Source organism: Xenopus tropicalis, chromosome 7 (assembly GCF_000004195.4).
Source record: "Xenopus tropicalis strain Nigerian chromosome 7, UCB_Xtro_10.0, whole genome shotgun sequence".
NCBI classification, from domain to species: Eukaryota; Metazoa; Chordata; class Amphibia; order Anura; family Pipidae; genus Xenopus; species Xenopus tropicalis.
In genome coordinates, this window is record NC_030683.2 from 58,011,470 (window position 1) to 58,027,310 (window position 15,841).

General features: G+C 41.3%; 1 protein-coding gene and 1 long non-coding RNA gene across 2 annotated transcripts in view; one reads left to right on the top strand and one right to left on the bottom strand.

Annotated features, from left to right (window-relative positions):
- Positions 1-3,405: 3,405 nt before the first annotated feature.
- LOC101730767 lies at positions 3,406-4,608 on the bottom strand. The gene is made up of 2 exons (XR_208488.4): positions 4,519-4,608; positions 3,406-3,509 (listed from the first exon to the last, which is right to left on the bottom strand). It is a non-coding gene; the product is annotated as an uncharacterized LOC101730767 (long non-coding RNA).
- A 286-nt stretch (positions 4,609-4,894) lies between these two features.
- ssh3 (slingshot protein phosphatase 3) overlaps positions 4,895-15,841 on the top strand; it is a 165,381-nt gene continuing 154,434 nt past the window's right edge. The window contains exon 1 of the mRNA XM_002938500.5: positions 4,895-4,973. Within this exon, the coding sequence (XP_002938546.1) occupies positions 4,911-4,973 (63 nt within the window). The 5' untranslated portion in view covers positions 4,895-4,910. The remainder of the gene's footprint in view (positions 4,974-15,841) is intronic.

Here is a 15,841-nt window from a genome sequence, read left to right on the forward strand (position 1 = left end):
ATTATGTACCCCCACATTTTGTACCGTATCAACATAAAACATTCTAAATATAAACGCCAGGGGTCTACTGAACAGTTTGATGCCCTATATGCATAGATTTACCAAACTATGTGGGGTACAGGGGCACCCAAGTAAAAATAGTGCATATGAATTTTCACATAAGATGCTTCGGCTCATGCAGTTTTTGCACCCGGTATGTGTATTATGTGCCATACGACCACCTAACAGTAAGGAGACCCTAGAAAACAATATATTTTCCGAAAGTACACATTCTGACAAAACAAAAATGGGTAAATACATCTTTCTACTACAAACTAACAAACTACAAAGCTATGCTAAACAGAACGGTTTTTATGACATTTCTGAAAATTGTCACAAAGCTTGCATTTTACCCCATTATGTACCCCCACATTTTGTACCGTATCAACATAAAACATTCTAAATATGAACGCCAGGGGTCTACTGAACAGTTTGATGCCCTATATGCATAGATTTACCAAACTATGTGGGGTACAGGGGCACCCAAGTAAAAATAGTGCATATGAATTTTCACATAAGATGCTTCGGCTCATGCAGTTTTTGCACCCGGTATGTGTATTATGTGCCATACGACCACCTAACAGTAAGGAGACCCTAGAAAACCATATATTTTCCGATAGTACACATTCTGACAAAACAAAAATGGGTAAATACATCTTTCTACTACAAACTACCAAACTACAAAGCTATGCTAAACAGAACGGTTTTTACGACATTTCTGAAAATTGTCACAAAGCTTGCATTTTACCCCATTATGTACCTCCACATTTTGTACCGTATCAACATAAAACATTCTAAATATGAACGCCAGGGGTCTACTGAACAGTTTGATTCCCTATATGCATAGATTTACCAAACTATGTGGGGTACAGGGGCACCCAAGTAAAAATAGTGCATATGAATTTTCACATAAGATGCTTCGGCTCATGCAGTTTTTGCACCCGGTATGTGTATTATGTGCCATACGACCACCTAACAGTAAGGAGACCCTAGAAAACCATATATTTTCCGAAAGTACACATCCTGACAAAACAAAAATGGGTAAATAAAACTTTCTACTACAAACTACAAAGCTATGCTAAACAGAACGGTTTTTGTGACATTTCTGAAAATCAAGCGAACAAGAACTATGCATAACTGAAAATGCTATAAAATGGCTAAACATGCAGTAAAATACCCCAAAATCCACCAAAATCACAGAAAATGTAGTAGAAACACCAAAATAATACACAAAAGATATTGCGCAGTGCGGTTAGCGAATACACTATCCGCAATGGCAATAAAACATTTTTTTCAGGCAGGAATAAAAACGATGCGATTAGAAAAAAAAAAAAATTACAAAATTACATAAGTGTGTAAGTGTGTGTGTACATTAGGTAAAATGTGTTTTGTGTGCATGTATGCAAGTAAGTGTGTGTAAGTGTTGTGAATGTTTGAAATCTCCCAACTCCCCTAAAATGTTTGTGTGTAAATGTGAGTATAAGTGTGTATTAGTGTATTATTAGTGTATTATGTGTGTGTATGTGTGTTTTTGCCACTTACCTGTGTAGGAGATCGTGGATCTGCAGGGAGACACACACGCAGCCATTCCGGCAGTGAGTATCTGCAGCAGGAAGGAGGGGGGCCAGCAGGGGGGGGAGCAGAGAAAGGCAGAAGGCGATCGTGAAATCCAGGAATGGATTTCACGTGCCTGCCTTTTCTTATGTGGCCCCTGGGCGATCGCGCCCCAGGGGCCACTCGTTCCCCACCTCTGACTGTTGTCTGGAGGCTGGGGAACGAGCGGGGAGCGAAGGAGCGGCTTGAAAAGCCGCTTCTCCGCTCCCAAACCCGGAAGTGCCCCAGGACGTAGAATCTACGTTCTGTGGCACTTAGGTCCTTTAGTACCCAGGACGTAGATTCTACGTCCTGTGGCACTAAAAAGGTTAAAGTAAATTGTATTTATAGGAACTACTACATCAACTGTTTATATTTATCGAACTATTTACTATATTGTATAAGCTAACACCTACATGAAATTTCAACAGTGGAATTTTTTTGGAGTTATTGAGCCCCTGTAACTCCTGCATCAAGCAATGATAGAAAGGAGAGTACTGTAGTAGTGATGTACCCAAACCTAACCCGCCCATTTTCCACCCCACAGCTTTGGGTCTGTTTTTAGACCCGAACGCACCTCACCTATGACATCACGGAGGAGATGCTGCCAGACCCGGACAAGGGGCGGGCGGGGAGGCAGAGGGCCTCGACCCGCACCTGCCCATGACCAGCTTTTGATGTTGAGTTGTCGGTCAGAACCTGCCCCACCCGCAGGTAAACTGCGGCCCGAACATCACTAGTGAGTAGGGTTTAACACCTTATCAGAGCTACACAGCTGTTTATATTGTGATTTATTTGCTTAATTAAATGAGCTATTTCCTACATTAACTTTTCTGCAATGGAATGACTAGTTATTGGGCCCCACAGCAAGATCATTGGGCCCCTCAAACTGTGGGAACAAGATATCTTACATAAACATACATTACAGATTCTTATTAGTTCTGCAGTTGCAGGGCCTGTTGCCTCTATAGTTACACCCCTGATTTTCAGTAAAATAATTGGTACTATGCGTTTGTGTTTATTGGGGGCCCAGATAATTATCTGGTATGGGGGCCCCAATGTTTCTGATGATGGTCCTGCTTCTTGTACCATCAATTGTACCATTAGTAACAATTTCTACCATGGGTAGCTGGGTCATGCACTTCCCTGCCCAGTCATTTGCCTACCTGATTGACCTCACACTGAACCCTGGCACAAGGGAGACAGCAATCTGTCCAGTTGTAGCGATTCAGATGACAGATTACTGATTCACTTTCCCCTCTGAATCTTCTCAAGTCACACTTTGCCTAGGCCTAGAATCTTTCTCTGGGTGCACATTCCTCTGAAAATCTCTTCGATTTCACATAATAATGTTAATAATAACCACATGTGTTGTATATTAGCCTATTTATAGTCTGTAACATACCACCATCTAGTGGCCATTAATTAGATAAAAATAGCACAACATAGAAAAACAGTTAAAACATCAGCTATCTTTTTTTATGTTATATATATAAGTTCAGTTAGCTTGTAGGGCACTGGTTCTCAACCATCCTAATGCCGCGACCCTTTTAATACAGTTCCTCATGTTGTGATGACCCCGAACCATAAAATTATTCCTGAGACCATCGAAATATGTGTTTTCTGATGGTCTTAGGCGACCCCTGTGAAAGCGTTGTTCGACCCCCAAAGGGGTCGCGACCCACAGGTTGAGAACCGCTGTAAATGTAGGGGAACTTCCTTGCTACTGCGTTTCTTGACCTAAAAACAAATATATAACAGTTTTTTACTCTATTATCAATAAAACAACCATGAATCAATCTTTATTTTTTCTGTTCTCCACTTCTGCTCCAAATATGCATACATATCGCAAACTGATTCAGACATCCAATCTTGTACTGCACAAAAACAGAAAAGAACAAATTCGATTTAAAAAAAAAAACAAAAAAAAAAAACTTCAGTTACAGAGCAGCTATTAACAGGAGCAGTCTATTTAGGGCTCGTTAGGGTGTTTTTCCTGCACTCCCCTGTGGTGGGGTTCTCCTGTGGTCCTCTGCAGGGGAGCACAGAAAGAAATGCACCCCATTCTTCCTTATGGAGCTGTACTAATGCTAGCGCAGGTAAGTGCCAAACACAGGTGGAACGCAACACCTTACATGCTTTTGTGTTAATACAGTCCCATAAGGAAGAATGGGTTGGTTGACCTTTCATGTGTTTTACCACAGGGGAACACAAAGAAATGCAGCCCATGCCTCCTGGTTGGGTTGTACTCACTGAGGCGCATGCAAGTTGCAAGTTGAACATATCAAGTTGCATTCTTCCTGAGTGAGTACCAGCTCAATTAGGAAGTATGGGCCAGCCTATTAGTAAGCTATTTATCGAACTCCCTGAAAACCCTCCAGCCATTTTGTCCCTTGAGTGTAAATCTTACATCCTTTGTTGCTTTGTGTAGGAATTGCATCTGTAGTTCTGTTGTTCCCCAGGTCTGCATTAAAATACAGTGTTTCACATGATTGATGCAGCTGATCTATATGGTAGCAGGCACCAGGTTAAAGGAATTGCTGTGGCTTTTTTAACAGCCATAAGGGTGATCCCTGCTTATGGAGATTTCAATACATCAATATGGTTGTGTGCTTTTGGTTAATAAAAGAGCCATTTAACCATCTGTCACCAACACCCCATTGTGATCAAACCCCCTGTGGCCCCTTTTTCATATGTCTCATTTCTATGATGCTCTGGACTTCTCCCCCTTTTTGTTGGAAATTCTGTTAATGTTTTTATTGGTGGGCCAGCCTGAGTGTGAACTATTCTCCCTGGTGGCCCTGTGCTCATTTTGGTAGTGGACCAGAGGAAATCTGGAGTAAGCTTTCTGATGAATGCCCATATTACCCCCCAGCTCCCACTCACCTTCTCCGCAAAACTCCCTGGTGGCCCAGCCCCAGGGTAAGACGCATAACTTTCCTACTGTTTGTTCCAGAGAGCCAGAAGTGGCATGATGGGACATCGGTGTCACTTCCTTCCTCCCCAGTTAGAAAGCAGCTAGCCTGTGTTCCACACAGACGTCCGTATTGTCAATCTCCGCCCAGCCATCCCACCCAAACGCTTTCCTCCATCTAGGGGCATGCCTTACAGCTGAGGCGCTCTCTTCCTCTGCATACCTCTAGCTTTAAGATAGCCCCTCCTTTAGGGGTTGTCTAATACTTTCTTCCTGATTTTGCAGGAAAAGTTGTCGTCAAGTAAAAAAAAAGAGAGCAAAAGAAGCTAAATTAAACAGGGATATCGTTTAAAGTTCCCGTGCCATGGCTCTGGTAACTCTTCAGGTTTCTTCGCTCGATGCGGGTTCGAATATTACACCTGTCCAGGTGAGCCTATGGGTAACAGTTTCTCCGAACATCAGTCAGGGCAGTTTGAAATGTTTTCTCAGGCTTCCCCATGTTGGAAATGGCAGTGGGGCAAGGTTTGTCCGTTGCCCAAGAATGCTGAACATTAACTTTTGTTTGTTTCCATAACCATAACCTCGTAATATTTCTATATTATATAATATTATATAATTGCACAGTCTTTCTGCTGTCATAGCAAACGTATTTGATATTTTTACGTCCGAGTTGAATTTAGAGCACGAAGAATGTTTACACTTATAATGAATAGAGCTCAGCAGTAACAGTCCTGTAAAAATGATTTCCAGTATAAGTATTACCAACACAGCATTAAACAAAAACGATTGATTTTGCAACCTGTAATATATGAAAGTAAATGCGATTGAGTGAGGTCCTGCTACAATACGTTTCCGGTATCTCCAAAAACAGTATAACAGTGTAGTTTGTGCAAATGTGTTGGTTATGTTTTGTAGTTAAGAATAAAAGGCGCCAGGCTTACACAGAAACTACATGCAAGCTCAGGCGCATACAGAACGCTACACGACTTAATAATTTAATTAATTTAAGGGTGTATAAATGCTGACAGCATGCCTGTTGGTACCTTAGTGCTTGGTTTCTTTTTAAGCAGATTTGCCACCAGTATTTAAAATTATGTAGAAATAGTTTAAAGAAGACAAAGTGTAAGTGAAAATATATGAAATATCAGATTTTCCTCTGGGCTAAAAATGTATTATTATCTTTAAAGGAGAAGGAAAGGCTAAGTCACTTGGGGGTGCCAAAATGTTAGGCACCCCCAAGTGACTTAAATCGCTTACCTTTTACCCCGGGCTGGTGCCCCTGTTAGGAGAGAACAGCACCAGCCCGGGGTAGCAGCGACCGCTTCCTTCTTCCAATTTTGCACACATGCGCAGTAAAGTGAAAAGCCGAACTTTAACAAGAAAGTCGGCTTTTCACTCTACTGCGCATGCGCCGGCCCAGGGAATTCGCCGGCAGAAGGAAGAATAAGAAGGAAGCGCTCGCTACAGGTACCCTGGGCTGGTGCTGTTTTCTCCTAACAGGGGCACCAGCCCGGGGTACAAGGTAAGCGATTAAAGTCACTTGGAGCCTTTCCTTCTCCTTTAAAAAATTGCCCCTTAATTGAAGCTTCCCATAGATCTGATACTGTCCCTAGCCATGTTGCAAATAAGGGGTGGACATGTTTTAATGGTAGGAGGAGGATTGCCAGTCATAGTCCTGCGTCCACACAAGCAAAGACAGGCAGACAGGCTTTAGTTCTTTATCAGGTCAGTCTAGCTGCTGATTGTTTCCTATTTTACAGTTCTGTTGTTCTGAGTGTCCTCTGCTCTGCTGCACAATCCTGGGAAAGGAGGCAGCAGGAAGTAGAATACATGGGCCTAGTAGTGTTTTTGGACAAATGTTTTAATAAAGCAGCCCAAAACACATATTTATACATAAATACATTTGCATTGTTTCTATATTTATGATTATAATGCACATTGCTTTTTTTACACAATATGTCCCCTTTAAGCACACTCCAAAGCACTTTAAAGGAGAACTAAACCCTAAAAATGAATATGGCTAGAAATGCCATATTTTATATACTAAACCAGGGGTCGGGAACCTTTTTGGCTGAGAGAGCCATAAACACCACATATTTTAAAATGTAATTCCGTGAGAGCCATACAATATGTTTGGCCGCTGATGCTGCGGGCGGGGCAAGGTAGGGTGAGTCCCAAGGATGCCGGATGCGATGCAGAGGAGGTTCCCTACCCCTGTACTAAACTAGACTGCACAAGCTAAAAGTTTTAACATCCCTATACAGTAGTAGTAATGATGATCTTGGATTCTGTTAGAACTGCCCGGGACAGTGCACATGGTCCGTTTGTTCCGGGCAGCTGTTGAGAAGCTAAGCTTAGAGGCCGCCACAAGTTATTGAGCAGAAAATTAGGCTGACCTGTCATATGAACTGATGCTACTGGTCTTATTACATTTTGATGCTAACTGCACTGGTTTCAGAACTGGCATGTAATGTGACTGAATGAATTACTAATCAGCCTTATACTTTATATTTATATTTTATATATACAGTATATTGTGAGTCGGTCCCTAACCTCAGTAACTGACAGCAGCACAGATTGTGTGCCTGAATCAGCAAAAAAGAAGATGGGGAGCTACTGGGGGCATCTTCAGAGGCATAGATCTTTCCTGCTAAGGGCTGTGGCTGCCTAGGCTGGAACAGAAGCCCAAAACATAATGTACAACAATTCTAGCCTACTGCTTTATTTAAGCTTTTAATTGAACATATTCCCTCTTTCTAATATGAGCTCATTCAGTTTGTGTAGAAAAGGTACATAAACATCTAAGCTTCAAAAATGAATATTTTATACAAACACAAATTAAAAGGAAGCCATTTTATTTTTATGAAGCATTTCCAAACTTAGGCTTACAGTTTCATGGAACCCCTCCCTCAAACTCTTTCATTCTAAAGTGATGGGTTTGTAGCGCCTGTGCTTTCTATGGTGACTGATGCACAGATTCTCTGGAAAATTCTCTGTGGGCCGAAGGGGGTGAAAAAATGCTTTCTGCAGCAAAGACAGGTTGTTATGGTTTCACTAGGAGTTGGGTATGTCCATGGCTTGGCTTGGCGCCAAATAATGCATTTAATCTCTGTTTCTGTACACACTCTTGCTTCCCTGACGAAGGTTCCAGTAGAGAACCGAAACGTAGGACTAAATAAACCTCACCGTTTGCATTTACCCATGAGTATTCTCTTCAATATGATCGTGGAAACCCTTTGAGTGCCGACACCTTTCTATGCTATTTTACAAACGCCGCTCGGGCACCAAGGTAGTGCAAAAAATTCCTCTGGTGTGCTCTCCATTTGGCATTTTATATATATATATATATAGATATAGATATATATAATATATAATATTTATAAGTAGAGATACTAATTATTCACATTTCTTACATATGTCTAACTCATTGAGTGTTAAAAAGGAATTTTATTTTACCTTTTTTCTGGAAACAGTACAGCTCATACTAACTTTTAGGTGTTTTCTCCTAACAAAAAAGAGAAATACTGAACTGGTGTCAACCCTGCCTACAGAAATCGCGCTTCTTTAACAGTATCTAGTAGAATTAAATCTAAAACAACTGGACTTTTCTGAGTTTTTCTTGAAAACAGTTCACCTTCTTTAACAGTTTATGTTTGTCTTATATATATATATATATATATATAAAATAAAATAAAGGGAACACTTAAACAACACAATGTAACTCCAAGGCAATCACACTTCTGTGAAATCAAACTGTCCACTTAGTTTGTGTATGTGTCTGCTGAAACGGTCAGAAACAGACTCCATAAGGGTGGTATGAAGGCCAATATCCACAGGTGGGGGTTGGGCTTTCAGCCCAACACCATGCAGGACATTTGGCATTTGCCAGAGAACACCAAGATTGCCAAATTCGCCACTGGCGATGAAAGTAGGTTCACACTGAGAACATAAGACAGACATGACTGGAGATGCCGTGGAGAACGTTCTGCTGCCTGCAACATCCTCCAGCATGACCGGTTTGGCAGTGGGTAATGGTAGTGGCAGTAATGGTGTGGGGTGACATTTCTTTGGGGGTGCCGCACAGCCCTTCATGTGCTCGCCAGAGGTAGCCTGACTGCCATTAGGTACCGAGATGAGATCCTCAGACCCCATGTGAGACCATATTCTGGTGCGGTTGGCCCTGGGTTCCTCCTAATGCAAGACAATGCTAGACCTCATGTGGCTGGAGTGTGTCAGCAGTTCCTGCAGGATGAAGGCATTGATGCTATGGACTGGCCCGCCCGTTCCCCAGACCTGAATCCAATTGAGCACATCTGGGACATCATGTCTCGCTCCATCCACCAACGCCACGTTGCACCACGGACTGTCCAGGAGTTGGTTGATGCTTTAGTCCAGGTCTGGGAGGAGACCCCTCAGGAGACCATCCACCACCTCATCAGGAGCATGCCCAGGTGTTGTAGGGAGGTCATACAGGCACGTGGAGGCCACACACACTACTGAGCCTCATTTTGACTTGTTTTAAGGACATTACATCAAAGTTGGATCAGCCTGTAGTGTTTTTTTCCACTTTAATTTTGTGTGACTCCAAATCCAGACCTCCATAGGTTGATAAATTTGATTTCCATTGATAATTTTTGTGTGATTTTGTTGTCCGCACATTCAACTATGTAAAGAACGAAGTATTTAATAAGAATATTTCATTCATTCAGATCTAGGATGTCATATTTTTGTGTTCCCTTTATTTTTTTGAGCAGTGTAATATACCGTATATACATATACAGTGCTCTACATTTTTGTAATGCAGTAGAAGTATTAAATCCAAGCCATAATGACTATATTTAGTACCCTTCTATGTCCCTATTAACATAATTGCTCAACCTCATGCACTGTCCTCAGGACTTTGCTGATTTCTTTGAATACAAACAAAAACAAATTAGAATGCAGACTTTGCATAAGGAGCGGGGGGGGGGGCTTCTGCAACAGTCTGTACTAGGTCCATTGTTATTCTTCTTGTACACTTTTCTTTGACTTTAACTATCATCTGTATGCTGATGATAGCCAAATATATTTATCAACCCCTTCATTAACAGCTTAAAACTGAACAGTTTCCTAGCATTATCTAACCTAGATGACTGAGCACTATCTTAAACAAAAACTTAATTGAAAATGTTCCCGCTTAAAGGTGCCCATACACCAGTGATCCCCAACCAGTAGCTCGTGAGCAACATGTTGCTCCCCAACCCCTTGGCTGTTGCTCCCAGTGGCCTCAAAGGAGGTGTTCATTTTTTGATAACTTGGCTTGGAGGCAAGTTTTGGTGGCATAAAACCAAGTGTAAAGACAAACAGAGCTGCCATTCCACATAGGGGCTTCCAAATAGCCAATCATAGCCATTATTTGGCAGCTCCATGTACCTTTTTTATGCTTGTGTTGCTCCCCAACTCTTTTTACATTTGAATGTTGCTCACGAGTAAAAAAGGTTGGGGATCCCTGCCATACACTATAAGATCCGCTCGCTTAGCGATGTCGCCAAGCGAGCGGATCTCATTTGTGGTTATGGGGCAGTCAGCTCGTTGATGTGGTCCCCGATCCAACCGGATTTTCTAACCTGGCTGATCGAGATCTGGCCAATTTCAGGCCAGATATCGGTCAGCCAGGCCGCTCTGTTCTGCCCATACACGGGCCGATTAGCTGCCGAATCAGTCCAAGGGACCGATATCGCCAGCTATAGTCGGCCCATGTATGGGGACCTTAAGCCTGGTCCTACTGCTCCTTAACTTTTGAAGTGCCAGCAGAATTTGACATTTCTGTTCCCCCCAGTGCCAGGCGTTTTGTAAACATTCTGTGCTCTCTCATTTTAGGGGCATTTACTGGAGGGGGGTTTTGTTTAGGTAGGAAAACTGTGTATCAGTTTTTTTCAGGAGAACCTGAGCTTTCCAAATCTGGAGTTTTTGTGTATTTCCACTTCTGAAACAAGATTTAAAATTGATATTTTTCATAATATAGGGAATTTTACCAGAAACATAATTTTATTGACAAAAATTCATCTGATTTGGAAAGCCTCATGTCTCACGAACGTGTCAATACCTAGGGGCTGATTTACGAATCCGAATCCGAATGAGAAAAATTCGGATTGGAAAACGAACATTTTGCGACTTTTTCGTATTTTTTCCGGTGCCGATACGACTTTCCCGTAAATTGTCGCGACTTTTTCATAGCCATAACAAATTTTGTGAATTGTCGCGACTTTTCCATTGCCATTATGCCTTTGGAGAATTGTCGCGACTTTTTCATTGCCATTATGCCTTTGGAGAATTGTAGCGACTTTTTCATTGCCATTATGCCTTTGGAGAATTATAGCGACTTTTCCATTGCCATTATGCCTTTGGAGAATTGTCGCGACTTTTTCATTGCCATTATAACTTTCGTGAATTGTCGCGACTTTTTCATAGCCATTACGACTTTCGCGAATTATCGCAACTTTCGTATTGAGAGCTCGAAAAAGTCGCGACAATTCGCGAAAAAGTCGCAAAGTACCGATCATTACGAAAAAAACGCATTTGGACGCTTTTCAGACCTTCGTGGATTAGTAAATGTGCCCCCTAATATGTATAGTTTTATGGAGATTTCTGACTTCTATAGATCAAAAACTCCCAGCAGTAAGTTACCTAATTTTCAAAGCATTACAGCAGAATACAGCATACTTTAGATTCCAAAGCCAAAAATCTTGGAACATTTTTTTTACACATTCTGCCGAATTCGAAATTGGTAACCATGTCTTTCAACTTCTAAGTTCCAAACAGCAATGGTTTCCTGAAGTTAGCAGTTTCTATAAAAAATTATGAAAATTCTAAAAATTGCCTAAATGCTTCCTCTTTCAAGCATCATATCTTCCACATAGCATTAGGTACCAAGAAAAAACATTCTTAACATGAAAGCCAAGGTTTCACTGAACAGTTTGATGCCCATTGTGCCTAGGATCAGCAATGTATCTGGCATTTAGAGACCTACAAATTGCCCTGGAGATCTCTTTAGCTACTGAAAATTCAACACATTTACTGCAATTTTGTGGAGTAAAAACACAAAAATACGTTGACCCCCCCCCCCCCCCAAACCATATATTTTTAGAAAGTACACATTCTGGTGAGTTCAAAATGGGCACCCATGTCTTTCTACTCCAAACTAAAGAGTCGCAATGCTTTGCCAAAATTGGTGGTTTTGAAGAAATACCTGAAAATTGCACCTTATCTCCCACATAGCATTAGGTAACAAGAAAACAAATCCTAAATATGAAACCAAGGGTCCACTGAACAGTTTGATGCCCATTGTGCATAGGATCACCAAAGTATCTCGTATTTAGAGACCCCAAAAGGAAGTTAGTGCATACAAATTGCATAAGCTGCGATATAAGCTCCCGTATTGTGTATGTGTGTGCATGTGTATTATGTGCCATAAGGCTTCCAAACAGTACAGAGACCCTAGAAAACCATATATTTTCTGAAAGTACACATTCTGACAAAACAAAAATGGGTAAATACATCTTTCTACTGCAAACTACCAAACTACAAAGCTATGCTAAACAGAACATTTTTTATGAGATTTCTGCAAATAGTCACACAGCTTGTATTTTGCCCCATTATGTACCCCATATTTCATAGCATATCAACATCAAACACTTTAAATATGAACATCAGGGGTCTACTGAACAGTTTGATGCCCAATATGCATAGATTTACCAAACTATGTGGTGTACAGAGGCACCCAAATTGAAATATAGCAGACAAAATGTCCTTGGGCAAAGACAAGTAACGAAATGCAATAAAATCACTAAAACCAATTGGGATTTTTTTTTTCGCCTAGTGAAATCTGCAGTCAGAATCACAGTTTGAGTATTTTGTATTGGGCAAATAAGTTTTACAGACAAAGTTAAGTGAACACCTCTGCATAACTGAAAATGCAATAAAATGGCTAAAAATGCACCAAAATCACAGAAAATGTAATAAAAGCACCAAAATAACATACAAAAGGTATTGTGCAGTGCGGTTAGCGAATACGCTATCCGCAATGGCAATAAAACATTTTTTCAAGCAAAAAAAAAAAAAATGATACAAAAAAAATCCACAAAATTGTGTAAGTGTAACTATGTGTGTACACTTGGCAAAATGTGTGTTGTGTGTGTGCATGTGCAGTAACTCCCCCCCTCCAAAATGTATGTATGTATGTATGAATGTGTGTGTGAAAGTATAAGTGTGTGTTTGCACGTGTGATGCTAACCTGGGGACAAGCAGGCTAAAGAACCACAGGAGGGACCCAGGAACTGGAGTAGTAGTCTTCTCTGCTGGATCCTGTGAGTGGGCAGTGCAGGGGGGAAACAAGAAACGACAGACACTTTAAAAGCTTTTCCTCCTCTCCTAAACTCGGAAGCACTGCAGAACATAGAATCTACGTTCTGTGGCACTTGGGTACTTTTATCCACAGAACGTAGATTCTGTGTTCTGTGGCACTTATAGGGGAACTATCATGAAAAAAAAATTGATATAAGGTAGATCTCATTACAGTAAATTTTGTAAATATGATTGATTAAAAGTTATGAATCGTTTCATTGTTATAGTATGCTTTTCTGTATCTGACTGGCTGCACACATTCTTTGACTCCGTATCTTACTGAGCCCTAATTTGGGGTCGGGTTTTGAAGGTGAAGCTCAAGTTCTTATTGGTTGCTAGCATCTGCACAGGTCCTTTACCTTTAATGGTTTTTCTCAGGATACCAGGCCTGTGAAACTGATTTGCGTTAATATTTTGTGGGCAAAAGGCAAAAGCACATTTAGCATAGTGAGAGCTAGTGAGATGTGTAGGTTGCAGGACCTGACCGATGCATTACACCGCACAACAGCCATATGGGATGGGGGGGGGGTGGGCAGAATGGCAATTGCAAAGTTATGCAATCGGCTTCTCCACAGTGAAAGACTCCTATCATCGATGGTGTGTGCGATCTGCACCACCATGGTGTCCGCGACCGTCGCTTGTCAGTGGGGGTGGGGAGACACAGCAATGTCTCCAAGTTGGCGGCTAATGCACATGATCGGCGCATGGGGGGGGGGCGCGATGGGACAAGTTACGAGATCAGTGTCAGTGAAGGTCTCCTATCAGCACCGCTATCCCCCCTCCTTCCCCGACAAGTGCCGGTGCTACCACAGTAGCCACACTCCATGGTGCACATGATCGGCGCATGGGGGGGGGGCGCCATGGCACAAGTTACGTGATCGCGACTCCACAATGAAGTTCTCCTATCAGTGACACTATTAGCACCATTATCAGTAGCCAGTGCTACCACTTACCACAGTAGCCACACTCCATGGTGATTGGCGATTGGTGTCCGCGATTGGCGCTTGTTGGGGGGGCGGGGACAATTTCCCCAAGTTGCCGGCTTGAGGGTCTCCTATCAGCACCACTAACAGCCCCCCCGCCCCACCCCCCAAAAAGTAAAGTATGTATTGTTTGCTACAAAAGTATGTATCACTTGCTACAAATGTATGTATACTTGCTAAAAAAAGTATGCATTGCTACAAATGTACGTATACTTGCTACAAAAGTATGTATTGTTTGCTATAAATACTATTTCCCATTCTTATTGTTTATATATATAAACTTGTATGGAGTATACATTTTATTCGGAGACTTCCAAACAAGAAAAAGATTTTGCAAACTATTTCTACCCATAACATAGTGCCTTTTGACAACATGCGCTAGGTTATTGGGGAAAGCATGTTTAGTTTCGTATACATTTACTTTATCATTTATAAAGTGAGAAGAGGTATTTAGGTCATTTCAAGATACAATAAATCCTTGCAAAATATATTAAAATAAATAATTGTTATAGGGAAAAATAACTGTCCTTTCTGCAAAGAAAAATGGCACAAAATGTCATTTTATGCTTACAAATTAGGCATTTCACTCTTGATAATTTACTTGAGTAAAAATTACTCAGGAACCAATCATGGTTAATTTGTATACTCAGTTAGTAAGTGAGTCAAAACCTACATTGCTGGTTTTAAAGTGCCACTTGTAAAGGTCAAAAACTACCAAATTTCCTAAGCACTGCTCCAGAAAGCTGCATACTTTGGATTTCAAGGCCAAAAAGTCCACAAACAGAAGGTTTATCCCAGAAAATTATACATTTTTAACAGGGAACAGATTCTGGGGAATCCAGAATAGGCACAATTGTCTGTCTACTCCAAACTACCAAGTGATTTTTAAAAAAAATCTTTGCAAAGCTTTCAGTCTATAGTATCTTATCTCCTACAGGTCATAAAGTAACCAGATAAAACACCCTAAATATGAATGCCAGGGTCCACTGAACAGTTTGATGCCCAATATGTAAAATCCAATATCATAAATGAAGATGGCGGCGCGGCAGTAGCTCGCAGCGGCCGCTCCGGAGCCAAAAAAACTTTGAAGCTACTATACGTTTGTTTTTCGTTCGTATTTTGGTTGCAAACGTTTGTATTTTTGGTTGCAAACGTTCAGATTTACCTCTGTACCTGAACTGCTCTTAGCAATTTGCAATTATTTTAAATTTTTTAATTTATGTTGTGAAACTTATGTTGTGTTGTAATTTTTTTTTTTTTTCATGAGTTGCATGTATGTAGCATCTTGGGCCTGGAGGAACGCTGTTTTGTTTTACTGTGTACTGTACTGTACTGTATATGGTTGAAATGACAATAAAAAACCTACTGCTACTACTACTATAGGTTTACTGAAGTATGTGGCATGTAGGGGCCCCAATGTGAACATACCCCCATATGATCTATCATTTCTGTAATTTCAGCTCCAGCAAAATCAACACATTTACATAATTTTATGTGGGATAAAGCTACAAAAAAGTACACTCACCCCAGAAAGCCATATATTTTTAGAAAGTACAAATTCCCCTGAATTCATGGGTACCCATGTCTTTCTACTCCAAAGTACCAAGCTGCCAAGCTTTCCTAACTTTGCCAATTTTTATGACATTTTGATGCACATGGTGTGCAGGCATAACTCTGCCAATAAAATCAGAAAGTTCATGTATATGAAAAGAACCGCCTTACATTTCTCACAAGGAGTTTTCAAAATAACAGTTGATGTGAGGATGCTATTCAGTATGGAGGAGGGAGGGTGGGACTTTGCTAGTTGCTAAGTGACATCACAACAAGGGTGTAGCCACTCCCATTCAGCAATTGCTTGAACCAGGGGTCCCCAACCGCCGGGCCGCGGACCAGTTCCGGGCCATGGACGGCATGGCAGCGGGCCGCAGCG